General features: G+C 36.8%; 1 protein-coding gene across 2 annotated transcripts in view; it reads left to right on the top strand.

Annotated features, from left to right (window-relative positions):
- The window catches only part of ODR4 (odr-4 GPCR localization factor homolog), a 126,258-nt gene that overhangs the window by 566 nt on the left and 105,809 nt on the right, over positions 1-19,883 (top strand). Inside the window, exons 2-14 of one of the 2 annotated variants that reach the window (XM_075760564.1) lie at positions 461-595; positions 1,042-1,173; positions 1,566-1,661; positions 2,797-2,903; positions 3,609-3,645; positions 3,766-3,906; positions 4,533-4,628; positions 5,145-5,210; positions 6,539-6,667; positions 7,350-7,440; positions 9,321-9,506; positions 13,958-14,050; positions 15,268-16,498. In XM_075760564.1, coding sequence (XP_075616679.1) covers positions 497-595; positions 1,042-1,173; positions 1,566-1,661; positions 2,797-2,903; positions 3,609-3,645; positions 3,766-3,906; positions 4,533-4,628; positions 5,145-5,210; positions 6,539-6,667; positions 7,350-7,440; positions 9,321-9,506; positions 13,958-14,050; positions 15,268-15,335 — 1,341 coding nt within the window. In that variant the 5' untranslated portion in view covers positions 461-496 and the 3' untranslated portion in view covers positions 15,336-16,498. Of the gene's footprint in view, positions 1-460; positions 596-1,041; positions 1,174-1,565; positions 1,662-2,796; positions 2,904-3,608; positions 3,646-3,765; positions 3,907-4,532; positions 4,629-5,144; positions 5,211-6,538; positions 6,668-7,349; positions 7,441-9,320; positions 9,507-13,957; positions 14,051-15,267; positions 16,499-19,883 lie in introns of those variants that run through there. The other variant, XM_075760565.1, reaches the window with a different exon arrangement.

The following is a 19,883-nucleotide window of genomic DNA, read 5'->3' on the forward strand; positions in this document are numbered from 1 at the left end:
TGGAGATCCACCGATGCTGTACCTTTAATGTCTTAGGAATTGGAGTGGAAATTGTGCATGGCGTGTTTAGGTACACGTGTGGAATTTAGCAAGTCCCTCAGAGAGGAATGTGAATGCAAAATGTGCACTTTACATTCTGGCCTCTGATGAAACATGATGCAGCAAGAAATTGTTGCTTGGAGACGTGTTTTCCCTAGCATTTGCTTGCATGACTTGCTATGTCATTTCAGTGGCAGGTATTTAAAATAACTTTCTTTCAAAAAACAATCACATACTTTTTTCTCTAGTATAGACAGTTAGGTTGTTCATTAAAAAAACACACTTGCAGATCATAAAGCTACTTAACCTTTGTTGGCAGATAAAGTATTAACCTATTCAAGATCTTTTTGTGAGACTTCTTTTCATATAACCAGTGTAGTGTATATACTTTCTCTGATTTCACGCGTTGTTTGTTTTGTAGGTTGCAACTACAATACTTAGTCTTAAACCTGCAGAAATGGGTAGAACTTACTTTGTTGAGGAAGCTATTGGGCAGTATCTTTCAGACCTCAGCACGAAATTAAAGCCTTATGTCACTGGCCTGTTAATAGGGCAGGTAAGTGTGTAATATCTGAAGTCTGTTCCATTCATTCATGTTGATAGCGGAAAAAACCCTTGGCTGTAATCATCTGGGATAAGTCTATTAACATCACATTGAGCTCATATAATGCAAAATGCTGGTAATATCACTGGAAGAGAATTCCGTAAAGGGTTTGCGGTGTCAACTAACTACTCAAGTCCTTTAAAATGATTTTGTGAAAGATATGACACACAAAATAAATTAAAATTTACCACAATTACCAAAATTAAAACTTACCACTAAACAAGGCTTTACGGCAGAGGCAAAAAGAGATCATAAAGGAATTATTTCTGTAAAAGATTACTATAGAGTTTAACAATACCTGGTGTAAAGCAGCCCTTACGGTTACTGTACTATGTAGTATATTCTCAGGCTTGATATCGACTTCATGGTATATTTGCTTATGTCAATGTTTTTGAAAGTGTTCCCTGCAAAGAGACTATGTAATTCGGGCTGTTCGAACACCTCCAAAGGAAGAGCAGAAGGGAGACAACGTCAGTCCTCCAAATCTGGCGTCCATCGATGAAGAATGGATAACTACACACGCCAGTCAGGTAGCACCGTGTGGGTTAGTTGAGAGGGTGGGAAGAACAGAAAGGAAATAAGATTGACAAAAACTCTCTCATCACTTGTGTAATCTCAAACGTAACTTTGTTTTCCAAGTAAAAGAACCTTCCTAACCATGCTAGGTATGGATATTTTTAAACCAAAATATCTGTATTGTTTTCAAAGTTTATGATGAAACAGAGACTTGATAGGATTGAAGCGAGAAAATTTGCGAGATGTGTTCCTACATTTCAGAGGAATCTGTAAGTGAAAAACTGTCTTGCTTATTTCATTTCTGCTCTCGATGCATACTTATCTCATTAGAAATGTTTGATATATCAAGTTACATGGTTGCTAGATCTCTGATTCCTATTAATAAATGTTCATTTTTATTTTTAAGGTTTCTCGAATGCTTCCTGGAGGCTTATTAGTTCTTGGTGTATTTATTATTGCAACTCCAGAACTGTCAAAAGATAGTCAAAATGCTTTGCGCAAGGTAAGTAGACTTCCTGGTGGAAAGGCAGGAATATCTTTAGGGGTGTAGCTGAGTAATTTTTTATCATTGACTTGAGTATATATGGTTGTTTTGTTGCTTTATGTCTAAAAGCACAAATGTTCTGGTTTGATGTATGGTTTTGAGACTGAAACCTCAGAAATCGCTGTCCTATGGGACTGTGCCACAGCTCATGTTTGTCAGCTTTTCTGTTTCTTGTGATGTTTGTTACTGCAGTAGCAAATCTTACTGTATTTACTGAAAGCGGACGTTCTGGCTTAAGGAAAGCATCTTCAAGGTTTATATTAAGCTAAATCCTCGTGGCACAATTGTTGGTAATGGCAGTGTGTTAACTTTTTTGGTCTGCGTGAATTATTCGGATTAGAGATGTTTACAATAGTGAAAGATTTATAGCTCTGATTCCTTTAAAAGGAATATCTTGTACAGAACTAGTGGTGTTTGACTTAGGTGTGTGGGGTTGCATTTAAAATCTACTTAGAACATGCTACTGTTTGATAGACTTAAAATGCAGTTTTGTTACAGTATTGGGGCATCTAGTGCCACGTTTCTTTTCTGTCCTGTAGATGTAGGTTCATTTTATCTTTTTCATAAAGTAACCATGATAAGTGATTGAAACATGAGTAGGTTTTGAAGCGTAAGGCCCAAGATTCACTATTGACAGTGCGATGCAATCGGATCTCAGTTGTGATTGCTGAAACTAGTAGCCAAGAAAAACAGATGAGTTGTGTTCAGGTGATTGCTGAATTAAAATCTGTGGTTTTTTGATTCAGTAGCAATTTTGCACAGCTCTCTTTCCTGATCTTCGGCTGATAGGCATAAAGCCATAATATTTTTGTAAGGAGAAAAGCATACAAGTTGAGTATGTGAAATGTGTCTTGCTTGGTTCGGTTTATAAGGAAGCTGAATTAAGATTTCACAATCAACTTTCGCTTTGGAGTAGTTGGCTATGAATCTTGGTTGAATGTTCTTTTAACCTGACATTTTGGTGACATGTAAGCTGTATTTTATACATAATTATGATATTACTTGGACTTAGAACTTTAATGCAAGACTATTTTCCAGAAATTATAATGCAGTATTTCTGTGGAAAAATGCATAATACTGTTTTCATCTTTAGCTGATCTTCTCAGTGGAAAAGTCCTTGACTAAAAGAAGGCTCTGGAAACCTGCTGAGGAGGAGGTCTCGGACAGAGCAGCTCTTCAAATTTGTTCTGCTACGAAAAAGTATCCTTCATGAATAAAGTTTATTGGTGGAGACTGCTACCCCCACCTCTCTTCTGTAGCTATTTTTGAATGAAGAATAACTTGGGAGGAGGAAGTTGAGTTCAGGTAGGCATAGATCAGCAAGTGGAAATCGTGAAGTTTTCTGACTAGCTGTGCGTAAGAATATTGACCCTTTTATGCTTGCAAAATTTCCATCATTTCCTACTGTTAGGTTTGTCTGTGTGATGGCATCAAATTAGCTTCCCTAGTCAGGTTTGATTTGCATAAATTTGAGTAAAACATCTAAAATACTGTATAACTTCTTGAGCTTGCTGTTATCAATGATACATACGTGGAAGCAGGAAGTAATGGATCTGTACTAGTGCTGCAGAAGAATTCTGAGTCTGTTGATAATGAGATAATATAAGAAGAGGGAACAAGGTTTTTCTTTAGAGAGGTGAGAGAGATCAGGACAAATTGGTGCATTGGTAGTTCTCCCTGTGAATACCTATTGATCTTAAGGTATTTGTAAGAGATGGGACAGCATCACTATAGTAGTTGGAGTTTACAGTCAAATGTTTTTCCACTTTTTTATGCTAATGAAAGGTGAGAACTTCCTTCAGAGCATAAATTAGCTCAACAAAGAAGTAAAGGACAAAGTTAATTGTGGATTATTCTTACTTGTTTTTTTGCTTTTCACTGGATCTTTTTCTTTAAGTAGCAAAGAGTAGTTTGCCGAACCTATGATGTACAAGACCCAAAGGTAAGCTTGTTGTCATGTGTCATATACAGCTTTTAATGCATGACAAGTAATGTTTCAAAAAAAAAAAAGGAATCTGAGTTATAGAGTGTTTTGTATAGATGCTTTTTTTTCTGCTTTCAGAGTTCAGCTAAACCAGCAGATTGGAAATACCAGAGTGCTCTGTCTGCTTCCTGGTTAGCTTTGGACTGCACAGTAAATGTTAATATTCACATTCCACTTTTGTCTACTTCACCAAACCATGACTTGGAGAAGAATACCAAGGTAACTGACCGGTTGCACCAGTTGTGTAGTTGGTCTCTACACTACTTTTTCTGTTGAAAATTAAATGAGAAAGATTTGAATGGTGTGAGTAGAGGAGTAGGACTAATCAGTGGAGAATGTTTGGCAGTTATTTCTCTTCTAAGGGTAATTTGAAGTTAATGTGAAGCATTCATAGTATAAGAAATGTGGATAGCTCTTCTTCTGCTGTGCTTAGTGTTGGCAGTTTCTTGTGCTCAAACTTATTAAGCAATTGTCATGAGCATTCCAACTAAAGTCTCTTCTGCTTCACCTAGTGAAAGGTTGCATCGAATTAGAACAGGGGTAAAGGGTGCTTTTAATTTTAACGGACTTTCACTTGGCTGCATCCCTCTCTACAAAAATCAAATCCCAAGGGTAGCGCATATTTTGAAAAGCTTGTTTCTTAATGTATATATTCTGAACATGTTGGGTTTAAGTTTTAGCTTTGGCAAAAGATGTAGACAGATTTTTCAGAGACTTTAAAACTCTCAGGAGTAAGTGTTGAAACATGTCTTTCTATAATTTTCAGCATGATACTGTCCAACCCTTTTAGTGAAATTTTCTTTCCTCTTTCTTATGAAATTTTTGTGTTTCCACTTTTTTTAAAGAATGGATTAAATCGATGGTCAAAACAAATAGAAGACAGTGTTTTTCTGATCAATGGACAAGTCAAAGATGATGATGCAGAACTACTGGAAGGGCAGGTGAGTACCGAACCACAAGGAATTGAACTCTAATAGATGTGAAGTTAGAACCTCCAGTGTGATAAAGCATCGGCTGAGACATCTTCTGTACAATATTTATTGATCTAATTGGCCTACTTTGGGTAACTAATACGCTGGACTACTTGCATTCCTGCAGATTGCCTCCTCTTCCTCTGGCAATGCAAACACGATAATTATATGTGAAGTCTGACTAAAAATTTTTCTATAAGCTGTCTGCTCGTTAAAGAACATGAGTAAGGTGTGACTGTAGGTGATGAGATTTCTAAGACCTACGTGTGTCTAAATGTTTAACAAAGAGTGGAAACACGTTGTTTGGCTGATGCATTCATCTCTCCTTTTAGTTTTGTAATTATATTCTCATGGCTTTTTTCTATGTGCCACTTTTCTCTCTTAACAGGTATGACCTAAGAGAAATTTTATGTGATAGTGAGGAGATTTTGATTCAGGGAGACTTTTTTGCTGTTTCATGACACACACAATTTTTTTTCCCCTCAGAAAAAGTTAAGAGGAAATACTCAGTCCAGCACTCAGTTTTCTGATGTCAAAGTTCTGACACAGCTGGTAAGTATTTAGTGGTTTGTAAACTATAACCTCTCTGTTATCTAATAGAACTGAATAAAAAAATTAAAAGAACATTTTGAATTATTGACTAGAAACCCAGTTTACTTTGTCCTAAGACTTTATTCTCCCGTGGATATCGACTGTGACACTGTGGTCAGATCTGCGTATTTCATGTCTTTGGGAATTCTCGTGCTGTGATAACCATGTTGTCTAAGAATTGCATAGTATAGCTGGAAGGAAAATCTGAAAAACTGCAAACTAATTTGTTTGATAGTAGGATGCCTGTACGTACCTACGTATGTTGATTTCAAGGTGACGTTACATCATTTGGAAGTTCAGAATCGCCCCTGCGCTTCAACTTGCCACAGCTAGCTGTGGATGTTTACTTGAATGCTTTCGTCAGAAGCTCAGTCACTATTTCTGGATTAAGATCCAGATCCTGGAGTTGTTGGGTCTGTGTCAGGAGTTACCTCGCTACCAGAGGTTATGCTGACTTGAACCCTGACTTAGGTGCCCTCGACTGGGTCCTGAAGTCCATATGTGTCCACATATTGTTTTGTAGACTTCTTGACAGCACAGGCCATCCCATCATGTCAGGTAGTTTTAGAGAATCCATGAACTATGTTTCGCAAAACTTTTAGAAATGTATAAAATGCCATTTTAAAGATTTGGTGAGTATCTCAGCTTCTTTTGTTGTTCCATTATTCCAATGGTTAATTGCCTCAGAGTAAGGAAAGCTTTTTATTTTGGCAGAGGTAGTTTATGCAGTTTGTGTGGAAGTTACGCATCCCTGCGTTTCCAGGTGTTGTCGTAGGGCGCTTCATGGGGCACACTCATTGTTTTGGTAATTAGGGTGAATATTTCTAGGCAACAGTTTGATACAGTTCTAAATGTGACCACATTTATAATTTAGTACTGACTGATGGGATGAGTCTCAGGATACCGCAGGTTATGCTTATTGTATTGTAAACACACAAACTTCATTGTTAAAAAAAATCTTAAAAAGATGTCTAGATTGCAATACTGGTATTAGCCACAAGCCACTTGCCTGAAAAGTTTTAGAAGTCTTATAGCCATATATTTAAATTGCAAGAAATGGAATGTCTGGAAAAGTAAATACATTTTCCATAATGGAGGAGGAGAGAGATTTTCAGTCTTAACTAAGAAAAGTAAAACGAAATTAAAAATTAGAGTTATAAACTATGAGGGAAAACAGGTTATAAGTAAACATATTAAGGTATGCTATTAATTTCCTAGTTCTGTTTTTTGTTACTCATGCTGCAAGTGCCTAGGTAACAAGATAAAACTGAAATGTGTTTATTTTTCAGTCCCAGGGTTCAAGTCATAGATCAACAGCTACAGTCCAGGTCTGCAGTGGTTCCATAAATCTGAAAGGTGCTGTGAAATGCAGAGCCTACGTACATAACAACAAGCCGAAAGTCAAAGAAGCTGTTCAGGTAGTGAAAAGGTGGTTAGTTCATCAGAAATTTTCTTCTGAAATACGTGAAATTTGTCATACTGTTTTTTTCTTTGCCAAAATGATATAGTCTAAACTGGGGTCAAAACGTTCATCCCCTTGAACATAGGGATTGTTTTAGAAACCATCTGCGTGTGTATGTGGTGGGGTCAGTTCCTTTTTCAGTTCTGGCAGGTATGTCTCCTGGTGTGAAGGCTGTTCTCTGGTGAATCTTTGCATGAATTGTCAAAGTGATTAGGCTTGGAAGAATTTTCTTAAAATTAAGAAAAGGTTACAGACTATATTTTTGTATGTCTAGAGGGAAAAATACAGATTTATTTTAGTGATTTATTTTTTTCCTCCCCTTTATTGAGTCAGCATCTTATAATTATTTTTGTTTGTTTTTAATGGTAATGTCTAGAATTTGCCAGTTCTTATTCTAACAATATTAAAATTTTCCTCAGCTTTTCATTTTTGTTTTCCTTTTTGATTGCACTTCTTTTGATGTTAGTTTATCTTTATTGGACTTCTTTTAATTCCCTTTGTAGCTTTTATTTTCTGGGGAAAAACTATTCTTTCAACTTGGGTTAAACGTATGAGTGACTGCTTTTGTTGTTTCTCTACTAGTCAAAAGATTTGCAAATGGCTTTTATATTACTGATGTTTTCACTTTGTCCTTGCAGGCTTTGAAAAGAGACATAATAAACACATTGGGGGATCGGTGTGAAATACTGTTTGAAGATCTGATTATAAATGAAGGACCTCACAAAAAAAGTAGGAATTAAAAAAAGAAAAAAAAATCTTACCTTTGCAGTGAATTCTGGTTGTTTTAGAAAATTTATGCTGGTGTACTGAAGTTCCAGTATGGCTAGAGCAGAATCAAAAGCAAATGGCACAATTTGTTTGTCAGCCTTGACTTTTTCTTAAACCTGGAGATGTTTTGTCAAGTTCAGATATGTTCTTTAGCATTGCAGCTTTCACACCAAGTTTGTATTCAGTTCTCGTGACCACAAAACGCGATTTCAGCTTCTTTCTCACTGATGGGAAATTTTGGAATTTTAAAAACTTCTGTAGTTGAAACTCATGTCACTGAAGTTCTACCTGTAACTTGCACATTTCAAATTTCTATTATTCTTTTTTAAAATCACTGATGTTCCTATTAATATTGAAGTATGTTAAAGCTTAGTAGGATTAAAAGAAACAACTGGACATGGCCTTCCATGTTTTTATATCACCTATATTATGAATGTTAGTGGACGTGAGCTCTGAAGTTCAATAGATTAGATATTGGGAAGAAATTCTTCCCCGTGAGGGTGGTGAGGCCCTGGCAGAGGTTGCCCAGAGAAGCTGTGGCTGCCCCTGGCTCCCTGGCAGTGTTCAAGGCCAGGCTGGATGGGGCTTTGGGCAGCCTGGGCTAGTGGAGGCTGTCCCTGCTCGTGGCAGGGGGGTTGGAATTGGATGGGCTTTGAGGTCCCTTCCAACTCAAATCATCCTACAATTCTACAACATACTATTAACCAAGTGAGTCCCAACCCAAACTAGTCTGTGATTCTGTGATTGCCATTAAATTAAATATGGCATTGTAAGTGGTGATTATGGTGTGAAGAAGTATCCTGATTTTTTGTTTTTATATACAAATATATCATTTATGGTATCTCTGCCCCCTGAACTTATTTCCCTTCATCAAATACTATTTTACAGGCTTTGTGTCTTTTAAAGAAGTAGATTGTATTTCAGCAACATGAATAACTGCTGGATTGCATTAGCTTGAATTTAACAGAGCACCATGCCGAGGCCAGAACACAAATCTAGCGAAAATAAAACTTTGAGTATATTAAAAACTAAGGGAGTACGTGCTGAGACCAGATCTCCTTGCTCATGCTGGGTGATGCTTTAAACTTCTTTGAGTCAGTGCAATGCTATCAAGTTTTCTTGTTGTATTGGTTTTTGGGGTTTTTTTAAACCAAATATTATTAGGTAATTGAAATATCAATTTGAAGATCTTATATAAATGAAAGCCTTTTAAAAGATACTATCTTTGATAATGATTTTAGAAAAAATAGAAAAGAAATGGAAACAGGTTGATTGTGTAAGGAAAACCAATTCATGTTCAGAATTACCCTTTACTTTAGGATAACACGGTTCGTTTTGGTGTTAGCCAGCGTTATCCAAGTTGCACGACTTAAACTTGATGTTTTCAATTGCATGCAGTTTTCAGTTTCCTCTTCAGGTGGCACCCGTACTTCATGGTTGTAAGTATGGCATGAAGCAGCCAAGCATTTTCAGTCCTTTGTGGTGGTGAAATCATGTGCTGTTCTGTGTACCCTCTTATCTGCAGTCTTTCCCAGAGTTCTTTTGCTAGTCATTCTAAACATGAAAGAAAGGTCTGTTCAACATTTTATGGTCTGTTTTGGAGGTGTATCGGGTATTTCTGGAGAGACTAACGTAAGAACATAAATCAGTATGATAGCAGCCCAACTTTCATAAAACAGGAACAACTAAACAAGCCATGCCTGAAAACAGGATTTTTACACGGAAACCTTGAGCAGTTCTTTTGCAATAGCTTTATCTTCTGGTCAGAGATTAATGAGGAATCTTATCATGACTGGCAAGGCTTTTATTTCAATAGTATTTTTTCCTTTCTCTTCTTTTAGGTTTTGAGAGGGAATATCATGTCTTACCTCAAAGACTGTTTGTCCCCATTGCTGGATCCAGCGTGATGCTCAGTGATTATAAGTTTGGTGATGAGGCCGCTGGAGAAATCCAGGAACGTTTTGTTGAGATGTGGGATCAGTCTGTGCCAGCTGAAGATATCCATATAGTGGAGGAAATTAACACAGGTAAATGGTAAATGCAATATCTGAGACCCAGGATAGACTGCATCACAGATTACGAAAATGTTGACTAATGCCATAGGCCAGTTTTATCCAGATATGGATATGCTTAAAGTTGGCTTACGTCATATCAAGCTCTAAGGGTTTCTATCAATCTAATTACAGTTTAAATAGATTTGTGAAAAATGGCAAGGGTTCTTGCAGTTTCTGTGTTTGGCTTGTAACAGACCTCTCTTTCTCCTCTCAAATATTTTGCTCTTTCACGGCGTTATCTGTGCAACCATGGTTGCAGCTCATGAACTGCAGTGGATACATAAATATATGGTTAAACAAGGTTTGCATGTGTTACTCTGCACGTGAATTAGAGGTGATCCTATATTGGCAAATAAACTGTAAGAAAAACCTGTAAAGCTTGATATTCTGGTTACTTTTTCAGTGGTTGAACTTTTTTAGAGCTGAGTAGTTCTGATACTAAGAATAAGTTAGAATAAGTTGAGTGCTTTACTCGAATTTAGATTTTTCACTAAATAATTAAAACATACTTTAAAGATGCTGTTAGCAAAAAAATATATATAGTTTAATATATCTTTCCGGAAGTTCTCATGCTAAAACCTGCCTTTTTCAAAAATACAGAATACCTTTCTTTGAGTGTTTTATGTATCAAATGCAGTGTCCCAAACTGAAGTTTTGTGATTCACTTGAAAGAAAATTGAGAGACCTTTTCATTTTCTACTGAATGTCTTATAAGTTTATGATCTGATTATGAGACTGTTACATTCCTCAGTACAGATATTTTGCTATAATCTAGTTACTGACTTCCTTTTCTGAATATTTCTGGTTTATATTGTTTCCTGTTGGGTTTTTCATTTCCCATGTGACACTGATATCAATGTAGTTGAAATGCTTCTAAAAATACTTCCTGTGATCTTAGACATTTCTCCCCTTTTTCCCCTCATCAATGTGAATATGAGCTGCAGGTTACAGTTTTATAATTTAAATTTAAAAAAATCCACAACACTAATTCTCAGATGAGAACTGCGAACACTTGTTGATATTTAGGGACAAAAATTGCGAAATGTAGCCATGAGCTTGCTGGGCAGGGTGAACTGTGATTGCTGATATTCTGCTTGACCTACTTGTTTATTTGGAGGGGGTTTTGCGTTTCTTAATTTCAGAGGTAACCATAAATTCTGATGTCTTTCTAAATTAATCAGTTTTCCCTAGGCTTCAACTAAACCTGTTAGCTGAGAATCTGACTCATTATCTTGAGAAGTAAAATATGTACACAGCTCAAGAACCTCAAGAAAAACAGAAAAGCCAATAAAAATCTCTCTTGCATTATACGAGTAATATAATAATCTTAAAGCTAACTATTACTGAGCTTTAAGGAATTAGTATAACTTAGGGAAGCAAATTAATATTGTTGTAGCAGTGCAGGTAGGTGTGGGAGGGAGAGAGATGATTCAGTTTAGCTTTATTGCTTATGTAAGGATATATGATCTGGAGGTAGGAATAAAGCACGAGTAGACTAACAGCAATGCATCACAAAGATTTGATGCCAATAATACCTGTCAAGTGCTGTCCGAGTAGCTCACAAAATGAATTTGTGTGTTCTCGTAGCTTACTGGTTGTAGAGTTAGGTGTACGGGATTTATTTTCTTTTACTTTCTTTTTTTTTTTAAGCAAATTAATGCAGAGGAAAGGAAAAAAACGTAAAGAGGATTTTAGAAAAAACTTGAGACACTGGCCTTATCCCAGTGAACACCATAGAGTTTGTCTGTGGAATGGGTTCTGCTAATAGTGCTTACAGTAATGATGCTATCAGCACAACGCTGTTTGATTCTGGTAATTATTATTATGGCATTATTAACTTGTGGTTTATTAAAATCACAAATTAGTTATACACTTTTATTAATGCCAGGAAGGCCATTGTAGAAATTAGACCTGCTGACTGTGTCAGAAAAGTGTTCTGCTTTGGAAGAAAAAGCATTAATTTTGCAATTTGATTTTTGAATTGGTATTTTAGTGTGAAGTGTCTAAGTATTGCCGTAAACATGTTTTTGTGACATAATGTGAGTTTGGGGTTTCCCTTGTGTGAGGGCTTTTACAATGGATCATTCCAATTTGGGTAGCACCTGTTATTTCTCAAAGCTTAGCGCTGTCTTTATTAATAATAGTCAAAATTCAGCAATGGTATAAAAATTGGTTTGTAGTGAATTTTGACATCAGCCTTTCTATTTGTATCAAAATTCCTGTGGTCTTAGGCAGCAACCTTGAATTAACTGGAAATGCTATCCATAGTGAAGTTCTGGGGGGAGTTTGCTGATAAAAAGAATTGTTTAAAATTCAAGAGCAGGCTTTTCAACTAATTAATTTTTTTGTTGCTCTTTAAAATATGCACTTGAGAAGAGGAGGATCTAACCACTATAGCAAAAGAATTTATTTTTAAGCAGCTTTTAATCAAAACATATGAAATAAAGGTATTATGAGAAGGTCAGTTTTATGTGCTTACTTAGTACAGCCTCTGCTGCTGCCTCCTACAGTTTTATTCTCTTGATTCCTTCTACACCTCTCCAGTGAGGTCACAACTGGGTCATGCTTTAAAATTGTTACATGGAAAATAGAAAGTAAAACCAGACCTATTTATAATTGAAAAATATAAATAGCTCTAACTCTGTAGTTTCAAGGTATTTAGTGCCTTAATACAAGCAATTGAAAGCTCTGCATTTATGATTGGCTTTACTAAATCCCTGCTCCTCCTTGGTTGGGGAGGTAGGGGTGGATAAACCCTGAGTGGATAAACATAAATAAGACCTCGGTAGTGGTAATCACTTCCCCATCTTTGTTAGCGAATCGAAGAATTAATGAAGAATTAAGGATTCATATAATTGGTACCAGAAAGCATCTGCTTTTGAAAACTCGTTGTGTGATTTATACTACAGCTGCTTTAAATGCAAGTCTTCCATAATGGCATAAATGCCTTTGGTAACTAAATAGCTCCAGGGCGTTTCTTTCTTTTTTACTCTTTTTTTCCCCCCCGAGCAAGTGAGCATTGCTGCCTTGATGTGCAGCTTCAAAAGTTACCTTCAGAAAAGTGCAGCAGTTCTTAAGGTGCAAAGAAACATAAAGTTAGAGGGCACAAACTGTCCTGTTTGCTAATCAAAACTAAGACATAGTTGTCCATAGCTAATGATACGATAAAGTACTTTTCCATGAATCATTTTCATATGAATCATACAAGGGCTGTGCCTTATTACTCAACTATATAATTTGTAATTTATAGGTGATTGACAACTGCACTCTGGAAATGGGAGATCTGTTTTTATTTATATCAGTAGTCCATGGACTGCTAAAACTTGGTAACTGGTACTGCTGTGGGTTGTTCTTCATCTTCTGAATAAGAGCAATATGTTAGTCTTTTTTTTCTCATGTCAGCATGCCGATTCTGTTCTTTTGAAGACATCCAGATCTCACTGCAATAGCACAAACACTTTCTCTTACTGTTTATTTGTCCAGAAGATAGCTGCAATAGTAGCTACTGAATTGTAATCAGAACTTTTGACAAGTGATGCCTTAGCAAACTGTCCTGGGGACGGGAAAGAAATTGAGGATGTTTGGCCCACCATCATCAAGTAACCTTATGATTGAGCTGCGTAGTCCAAAGCATGCTTGCTCTGTGTAGGACAAACGAACAAGCTCAGCTAGAGGACTCGAGATTAATCCCCTTCTTTCTCTCCTCCTCCTGTCTAACAAGCTGGATATAGCCAAGCGATTAGGGAAATCTTTGGAAAGGAAACAGATATGGGTTTGAATCCCGTCAGTCTGGAAATAGAGTCAAGCTCTCTCACATCCTGGCTGAGCTGTCTAAGGATTTAGTAATTGTTCCAAAGGGGAATGTGTCCTCTCTGCTCTGAAAGTGTATTTTTAGGGGATCTTCAACAAGGAATTTCTGTGTGGTGTTTTTTTTTTTTTTTTTTTTAAAAAAAGTTATGGCTGTTAGGTAGGGAAATGATGCTGGGCTCGCTCTTTTAGTTGCAGTGGGTTTTGCACGTAGCCTGAACTCTGCACAGGTGACTTTGAAGGGAAAACTTTGACCTTGAAAGGTGGTTAATGGTTCATTTTGGGGATTCCCTCTCAGAGCAGTTGGATTCTCCCCAGGTTATGTAAAGGGGGTTGGATGTGTTACTCTGGAAGCAGGGTGTAGAAAATGAATTTTGGGAGAGGAACTCCTTCCCAAATGTTTTTTTCCTCTTCATTTTTACTCTTCCAGCCATACAGAATAGTTTAGTACCATGCTGTTGCTACTGTACCATTTCTACTGCAATAACCTGTTTTTTCTACTGTAAATGTACTTTATAAAGTTGATAGGAAGTTCTTGGCCTTTTGCATTATTTCAATGGTAAAACACAACTGTTAGCTTTTCACCTGGTATTCACTTCTTCACTTGATTTCTGCAGTTGATATTTGTCCAATTATGGACAACATGGATGACACACAGCAGAAACAACTGACAAAAGCAACATTGCTGTTGAAACTCCAACAAAATATGGGTACGTTACTTCCCTGATTTTTGCTCTGGCAATCCAGAAACTATAATGGGCCCTTTCAGTACTGTAAGCTTCCACAGCATTATGAATAAACTGGTGAGATTAATACGATACTTTTCTAAAATGAGTCCCTCTTTCAGTGGTGTAGGTGCAGGGTGTTTCTGGGGAAGAAAGAACCACAGCCCACTGTTGAAACAAAAGCAGTGTTTGCATTTGTTCAGCCCACAAGTCAATACAAAAGGCTCATGCAGCTTTATTTCTTTTTTGGAGAGCAACCACTTCTATAATTCCGTACTTTAAAAAAAAAAAACCAAAAAACCCACAGTTGAATGGCTTTGTCAAATATGTATGCATAAATTGGCTAGTGACTCACTAATCTTGTTCCGAAGCTGACAAATACGTATGGGCTTGGGTGCTAATTGTCAGCCTCAATAATTCAGGGAACACCAGCCACAGAACTCTTCTTTCAAACACAACTTTTCCATGATACTCCTTCATCCGGCTCTCGTATATCTGTCTGCACTTAGTACAGTTCTCTTTGCTGTGAGATGTGACTGTCTTTTCATATTAAAATACGGTTACACCTTAGTCAACAAAACAGTAACTTTTGTTTTCTATTAATTCTTAGAAGTAGAACATGGTAACTGGAAGATTAAAGAGTGGTAGCAGTAAATATGTGTTTGCTTTGGATGTAAAAATGTTTTCCCTTGAATCATCACTCAGGTGTCTTGGTTTTTTTGTGTGTTGTCTTTTCAGCTGCATCAGTAAGCAGCATGTTAATCAACAGAAAAATGACTCTTGTGCTACAAAGAGACTTACAGCGTAGATGTAGTGCCACACAGAAAAGAAAAAACTTAATAGCTTCTGTTTCTTAAAGCTTTTTTTTTTGGTTATTTTTTTCTAGTCTGATTCCTAGAGTTAAGCAGTAGTGCATTAGTTTATGAGCCAGGATGTGGCCAATGTACTACAGAAGTATGCAGCCAAATGGATTTCTGGAAGGATCCTGCTCAGATTAGTAATGTCACGTGGAGCTGTTATAATTTAATTATCTGACATGGTAGCTTTAGATTTAGGCTTAGCAGCGGTAGATAGTTTTTGGGGTGGCTCTTACAGTTTCTCCTCCTGCTTGTCATTCACCTTGGCCCTGCCCTCCACACCCTTGCTGCTGATGACTGTGCTGCCCTCACCACTCACTGAATGCATTTCCTTTGTTATTTTAGGTGTGGTAATAGCAGCTGCTGTCGCAGTCTTTGCATCGATCTTCTCTTTCAATTACTTCAGTGATTAGACTCAAGCAACTGGAACTTCCTGGAACTATTGGCCAGTTACAAGATGGAAACATGTGGGTTTAATATATTAATAAATAGGAATTGTTGCCTAAATGTCACCAGGTAGATGTGCAATACAAATTGTAATGATAGGTTCAGTTACCTTGTTCCAGCATGCACTCTCTATATCAAGCAGAATAATGCGGTTACAGTATCAAGTAGAAGGTGAATCAAGTTCACAAGAAACTAACCCTATCACTCTGTATAAATGAACGATAGTAGTATTTTCTAGAAAAATCCCTTAAACAAATGTAGAACCTTCATTTTCTTCCTACTTGGTGTTTTAAAGCAAAATGCTACTACCGATGTTTTTCAGGCTATTGGTAAGACTAGTGTAGTTACCTGGTATAACAATTCTTGCTTTAAGGGTTCCTTTGCTAAGAGAAATCTCATCTCACTAAAGTTAACTGGGGAAAAATTAGATTTAGTGAAGCCAACATTCCACAATATGCATTGGTTTAGGTAGTATTGGTTAACTAGTGTAATAAATAAACAAATAGTTTCTAGTAGTTTCAAGACTAGACCAATCCAGCCTGCAAATACCTTAGTTCAAGACCTGGAGAACTCAGAAATCAATGAAATGCGTAGAAATTTCGAGATGTGTATATGCTGCCTTTTACTCCGTGACTCTTGATGCCTATTTCTCTGTCCAGCTCTGATTCAGTCGTGATGCTCTTGGAATATTAACTATTTCAGCAAGACATATGTCTAGGCAGCCCTTGTGGATTATCCTGTAGACACATGCAAGTTGTCAAAATTGTTTGCTGATCAGGATTTTTAGATTATAAAGAGATAGCTTTCCATTCCGAGATATTCTCCTGGCTACGTTAGGTGATAACATTATTGTTTACTCACCATGAGGAGAGCAGAAGGAGGGAAGAATTCTACTAAGGTTAATAAAGAAAATTCGTATATAAAATGTGATGTTTACTTGGATCTGAACTACAATAGAAAAGAATTCCAAATTTTAGGGCATTTTAATACCACTGCAATTTTTTTTTTTTTTTGTATAAAGGCTTTGGAACACTAAGAAAAAATACAAACGCTTCGATTCTAACGCATAATCAAGGATGTACTGGGATACTTCTAATAAAAGGCAACTATGAGAAAGATGTCTTAAATAGTGTTGCCTCATCTGTGTATTCTGTTTTTACGTGTTTGGAAGATTTGCTTTTAGTATTGTAACTGTATTTTGGAACACAGTGTTGATCTTTTGTGCTCAGCATTGCTGAAGTAGGGCCTTTCAGAGGAAAGTGGATGTTGTAATGGAGGCACTGTTTTCAGGTAAGTCCTTCAGCTGCTCCGTGATTTATAGATGCGTGTTACTCCGTGCAGAGGGGTGGAATCAATAGGCAAAATGACATTACGCAGAAGTATTGGATTCCAGGGGAGGTTGAGGGCTATCCAGAAAATGAGATGAATTTTGTAAGGCGCTTCAAAATATGGTTGGTTTAAAAATTGCTCTGCTAAAGTCTCTATTAGAAAGAGGAGAAAGGGAGTAACGAGAAGAAAAGTGGGTTTCTTTTGTCTCTTTTGGTCTCCTTTCTTTTTTTGGGGACGGAGGTATGCTTTTGGAGGTAGAATACAAACCGGTTATTCTGTAGTTGCCTGTTACTCAAAACTTAGCCATAGAAGTGAAGTACAACATTTGAGATGCTAACTATCTTACACCAGAGAAGAAAATTGTCATGAAACGCTCTTCCAGTGGTTCTTCTTGTTTAGCACCTACAGTATAAAAAGTAGAGCTTGTTTGGAGGTATTATTCCATGGATCCCCTAGCAAAGAACTCCCTTTTTCTTCCCCTCCCTGTAAGCTTATTCTATGTTTAGCAAATGATCCTTTTCTTTATGGTGTTATTACAGACTGTCAAATTAATCCTTCAGCTTATAACTAACTAGGTATCAAGGATCTGTGGAAGTCTAATTTTCCAGTTTGGGGTTGGAAGAAAGAAGTTGCTTCGGATGAGATTTCTGCATTAATACAGGAGTCTGCATTTAACCACCATCTGTGCAATAAGAATAATTTAATCCTGTCAAAGAAAAAAATGAGTAATTTGACTTGTATCTACAGATTGAGCCTTCTAGTCATCTTTCCATGAGGAAATAGTGGATGTAGAAGAAAGCAGGTTCTCGCTTGTCTAAGAACTACAGAACTAACCAAGAGGGGATTTCATTATCGTCTTGCTTCCCGTCCTTTTTGTACTGTTAGCCATTGTTAACGTAAGAAAATGATTTAAGAAAAACAAAAAGGTGTGCGTAAGAAAAAAGGAAAGCACCCTTTTAAAAGTCTGTTTTTTGACTGCTGCTTAAGTTTTCCTCAGGTTTATCCTTTTCCTGCTACCTATATCATCTTCTGAAGCTTTTAGACTGTGAAAACTCCCATCTTGACTGAAATTGAACTTTGTTAATTTGTATCCATGACTGCAAATACATTTTTATTTTAATATGTAAGAACCTAAAGGAACGGTTGGGATTTCCACATCTGAATATCTGGCTCTTCTAAGTGCAGTTCTAATAGTGACATTGCGGAATAATTTTACAGAAACCTTAATTTCTGTGCTGTGTAGTTTTGAAAAGCCTCAGTGGTCTTGTACAATGAGGTTTATAATGCCTCAGACCTGAGGGGCAGCATTCACCAGCCGATTAACAGCCATGCATCTACTAGAGCTTCTGCTCTTAGTTTGATCAGCAGTGACACCACTGGTAATTAGTTCCCCCCTCTCCTCTGTTTTCATCTGCATCAGAATATTTGAGGACCCTCAGGGTCTCTGTGACTTTGAGTCAAAAGGAAGAGTAGCTGTAGCTGAGGGTAGCAGGAAGGCTGCTCCCAGCTGCTTACTGAAGCATTTACTTATTCGTGAATCTTTGTGCAGTAATACGATGTTTGAGTCAAGTCTTGCTTTTTGTTTTTAAGTTTTTGGGTTTTTTTTTTCTGCAGAAATACAGATGACTGCTGTGATCAGAGCTTTATTTGCAACTTCATTAGTCATGAGCTTCTGTTGGGGCTTGGCGTCACATGTGTGTTTTCTTTTTCTTTGTTTGTTAATTACAGGTTGAAGGAAATCCTGCTTAAGCATGCTTAATCTATCTCGTAAATTGGAGTGTCAGCTTATTTCTTACAACTAGCTGTAAATGTAGTTTCTGTGCTGGTTCTTGTTTAAGGGTTTTTTTTTGCTTTACAGCCTGGTTTGTCAAAGAAATGAAACTTACATGATCAGGCTGCTGATCTGCAGCCTAATAACTTTTGAACCAAGTTTGATGAAGAGGGAAAGTTCTCAAGAACATTAAGTTCCCACCAGTTACGTGGAGATTTTCTGGTGTGTAGAGGACAGAAATTTATCATGCTTCCTCTTTAAAACGTATCATCAGAAAATGCAAGATAAATACTGTGCTGCTACTCAAGCAGCTGGCTATTTTTGTAATAGACAAAAGAGAATTCATTATTTTCTGCATAACCTATTATAAGATCATGAGATTTTCATAATGTTAGGTATGTCTGCAAATCACATCTTTCTGGAGAGTCAGCCTACTGATGCAAATGAAATGTTAAGATGATGGTGATTATAGCTGAGGGGTAAACATCTTGCTTGAGTAAGGGGAGAAGGGACTGCTCTAAGGGAAAAGCTTTATTCCACTTGGAGTTCCATCAGAAAAACTTATGACAGTCAGAAATTTACAACACAGAAGTCATAACATTTTCTGAAGGTGCTGTTTGAATTTTTGGTGGAATAAAATCATGAATTGTTTTACAGGTAAAGAAGATTGTACATTGTTAAGAGATGATAAGGAACTTCGTTCGTATTGCTTAGTGTACATGCGGCAAGTTTTGGAGTGGTCTGTTAAAATATTAATCCATGGCAAAAGAATATTAAAAGTAGAAATTCAGTAGCATTTTGATAGTCCCTAAAATTGGACAAACAAAAGACAGATTTTCTTTTTTTTTTTTTTTTTTTGCCATTATTTAAAGCAAGGCATAAGTCGTGTTTAAACTGTTTTGTTTGAGATGGTATCTAATGACTCCAGTAATGTTTTGCAGGGCTGTATTTCCCAAATATTTTTGAGTCTAATTATTTTGTTATGCAGATCTGTTGGAAAGTAGTGTAACTTTCTGCTACTCCTGTGAATTTTCCATGTGAATGAAAAGTGGAAAAAAAAAAAAAAAGTGTTTAAAAGAGTGGTAAGAACCTACTTGAATGTGTGAGTTATATCACTGCAGCAATGGTTGCTTAGTCCTGGCCACTCAATTCTGAATTCTTACTGATCCGCGTGCAGAATTTCAGAGTGACATTTCCGTGGTGAGATCCTGACCTGAAGCAAAACTGAAAACTCCCACTCCGAAGTGAGCAAAATGTGAAAATATCAAATCAAATAAAAACGGGTGAGTCATATGAGTACTAAAAATAATGTTTAAGATTTTGATCATCTCAAGTCCTATCAGCGAAGTTGTGTGCAGTTAAGATACAGATATTTCTGTCCTCAGAGTAAGATACAGATGTTTCTATCCTCAGA

Source organism: Balearica regulorum, chromosome 8 (assembly GCF_011004875.1).
Source record: "Balearica regulorum gibbericeps isolate bBalReg1 chromosome 8, bBalReg1.pri, whole genome shotgun sequence".
Lineage (NCBI taxonomy): Eukaryota > Metazoa > Chordata > Aves > Gruiformes > Gruidae > Balearica > Balearica regulorum.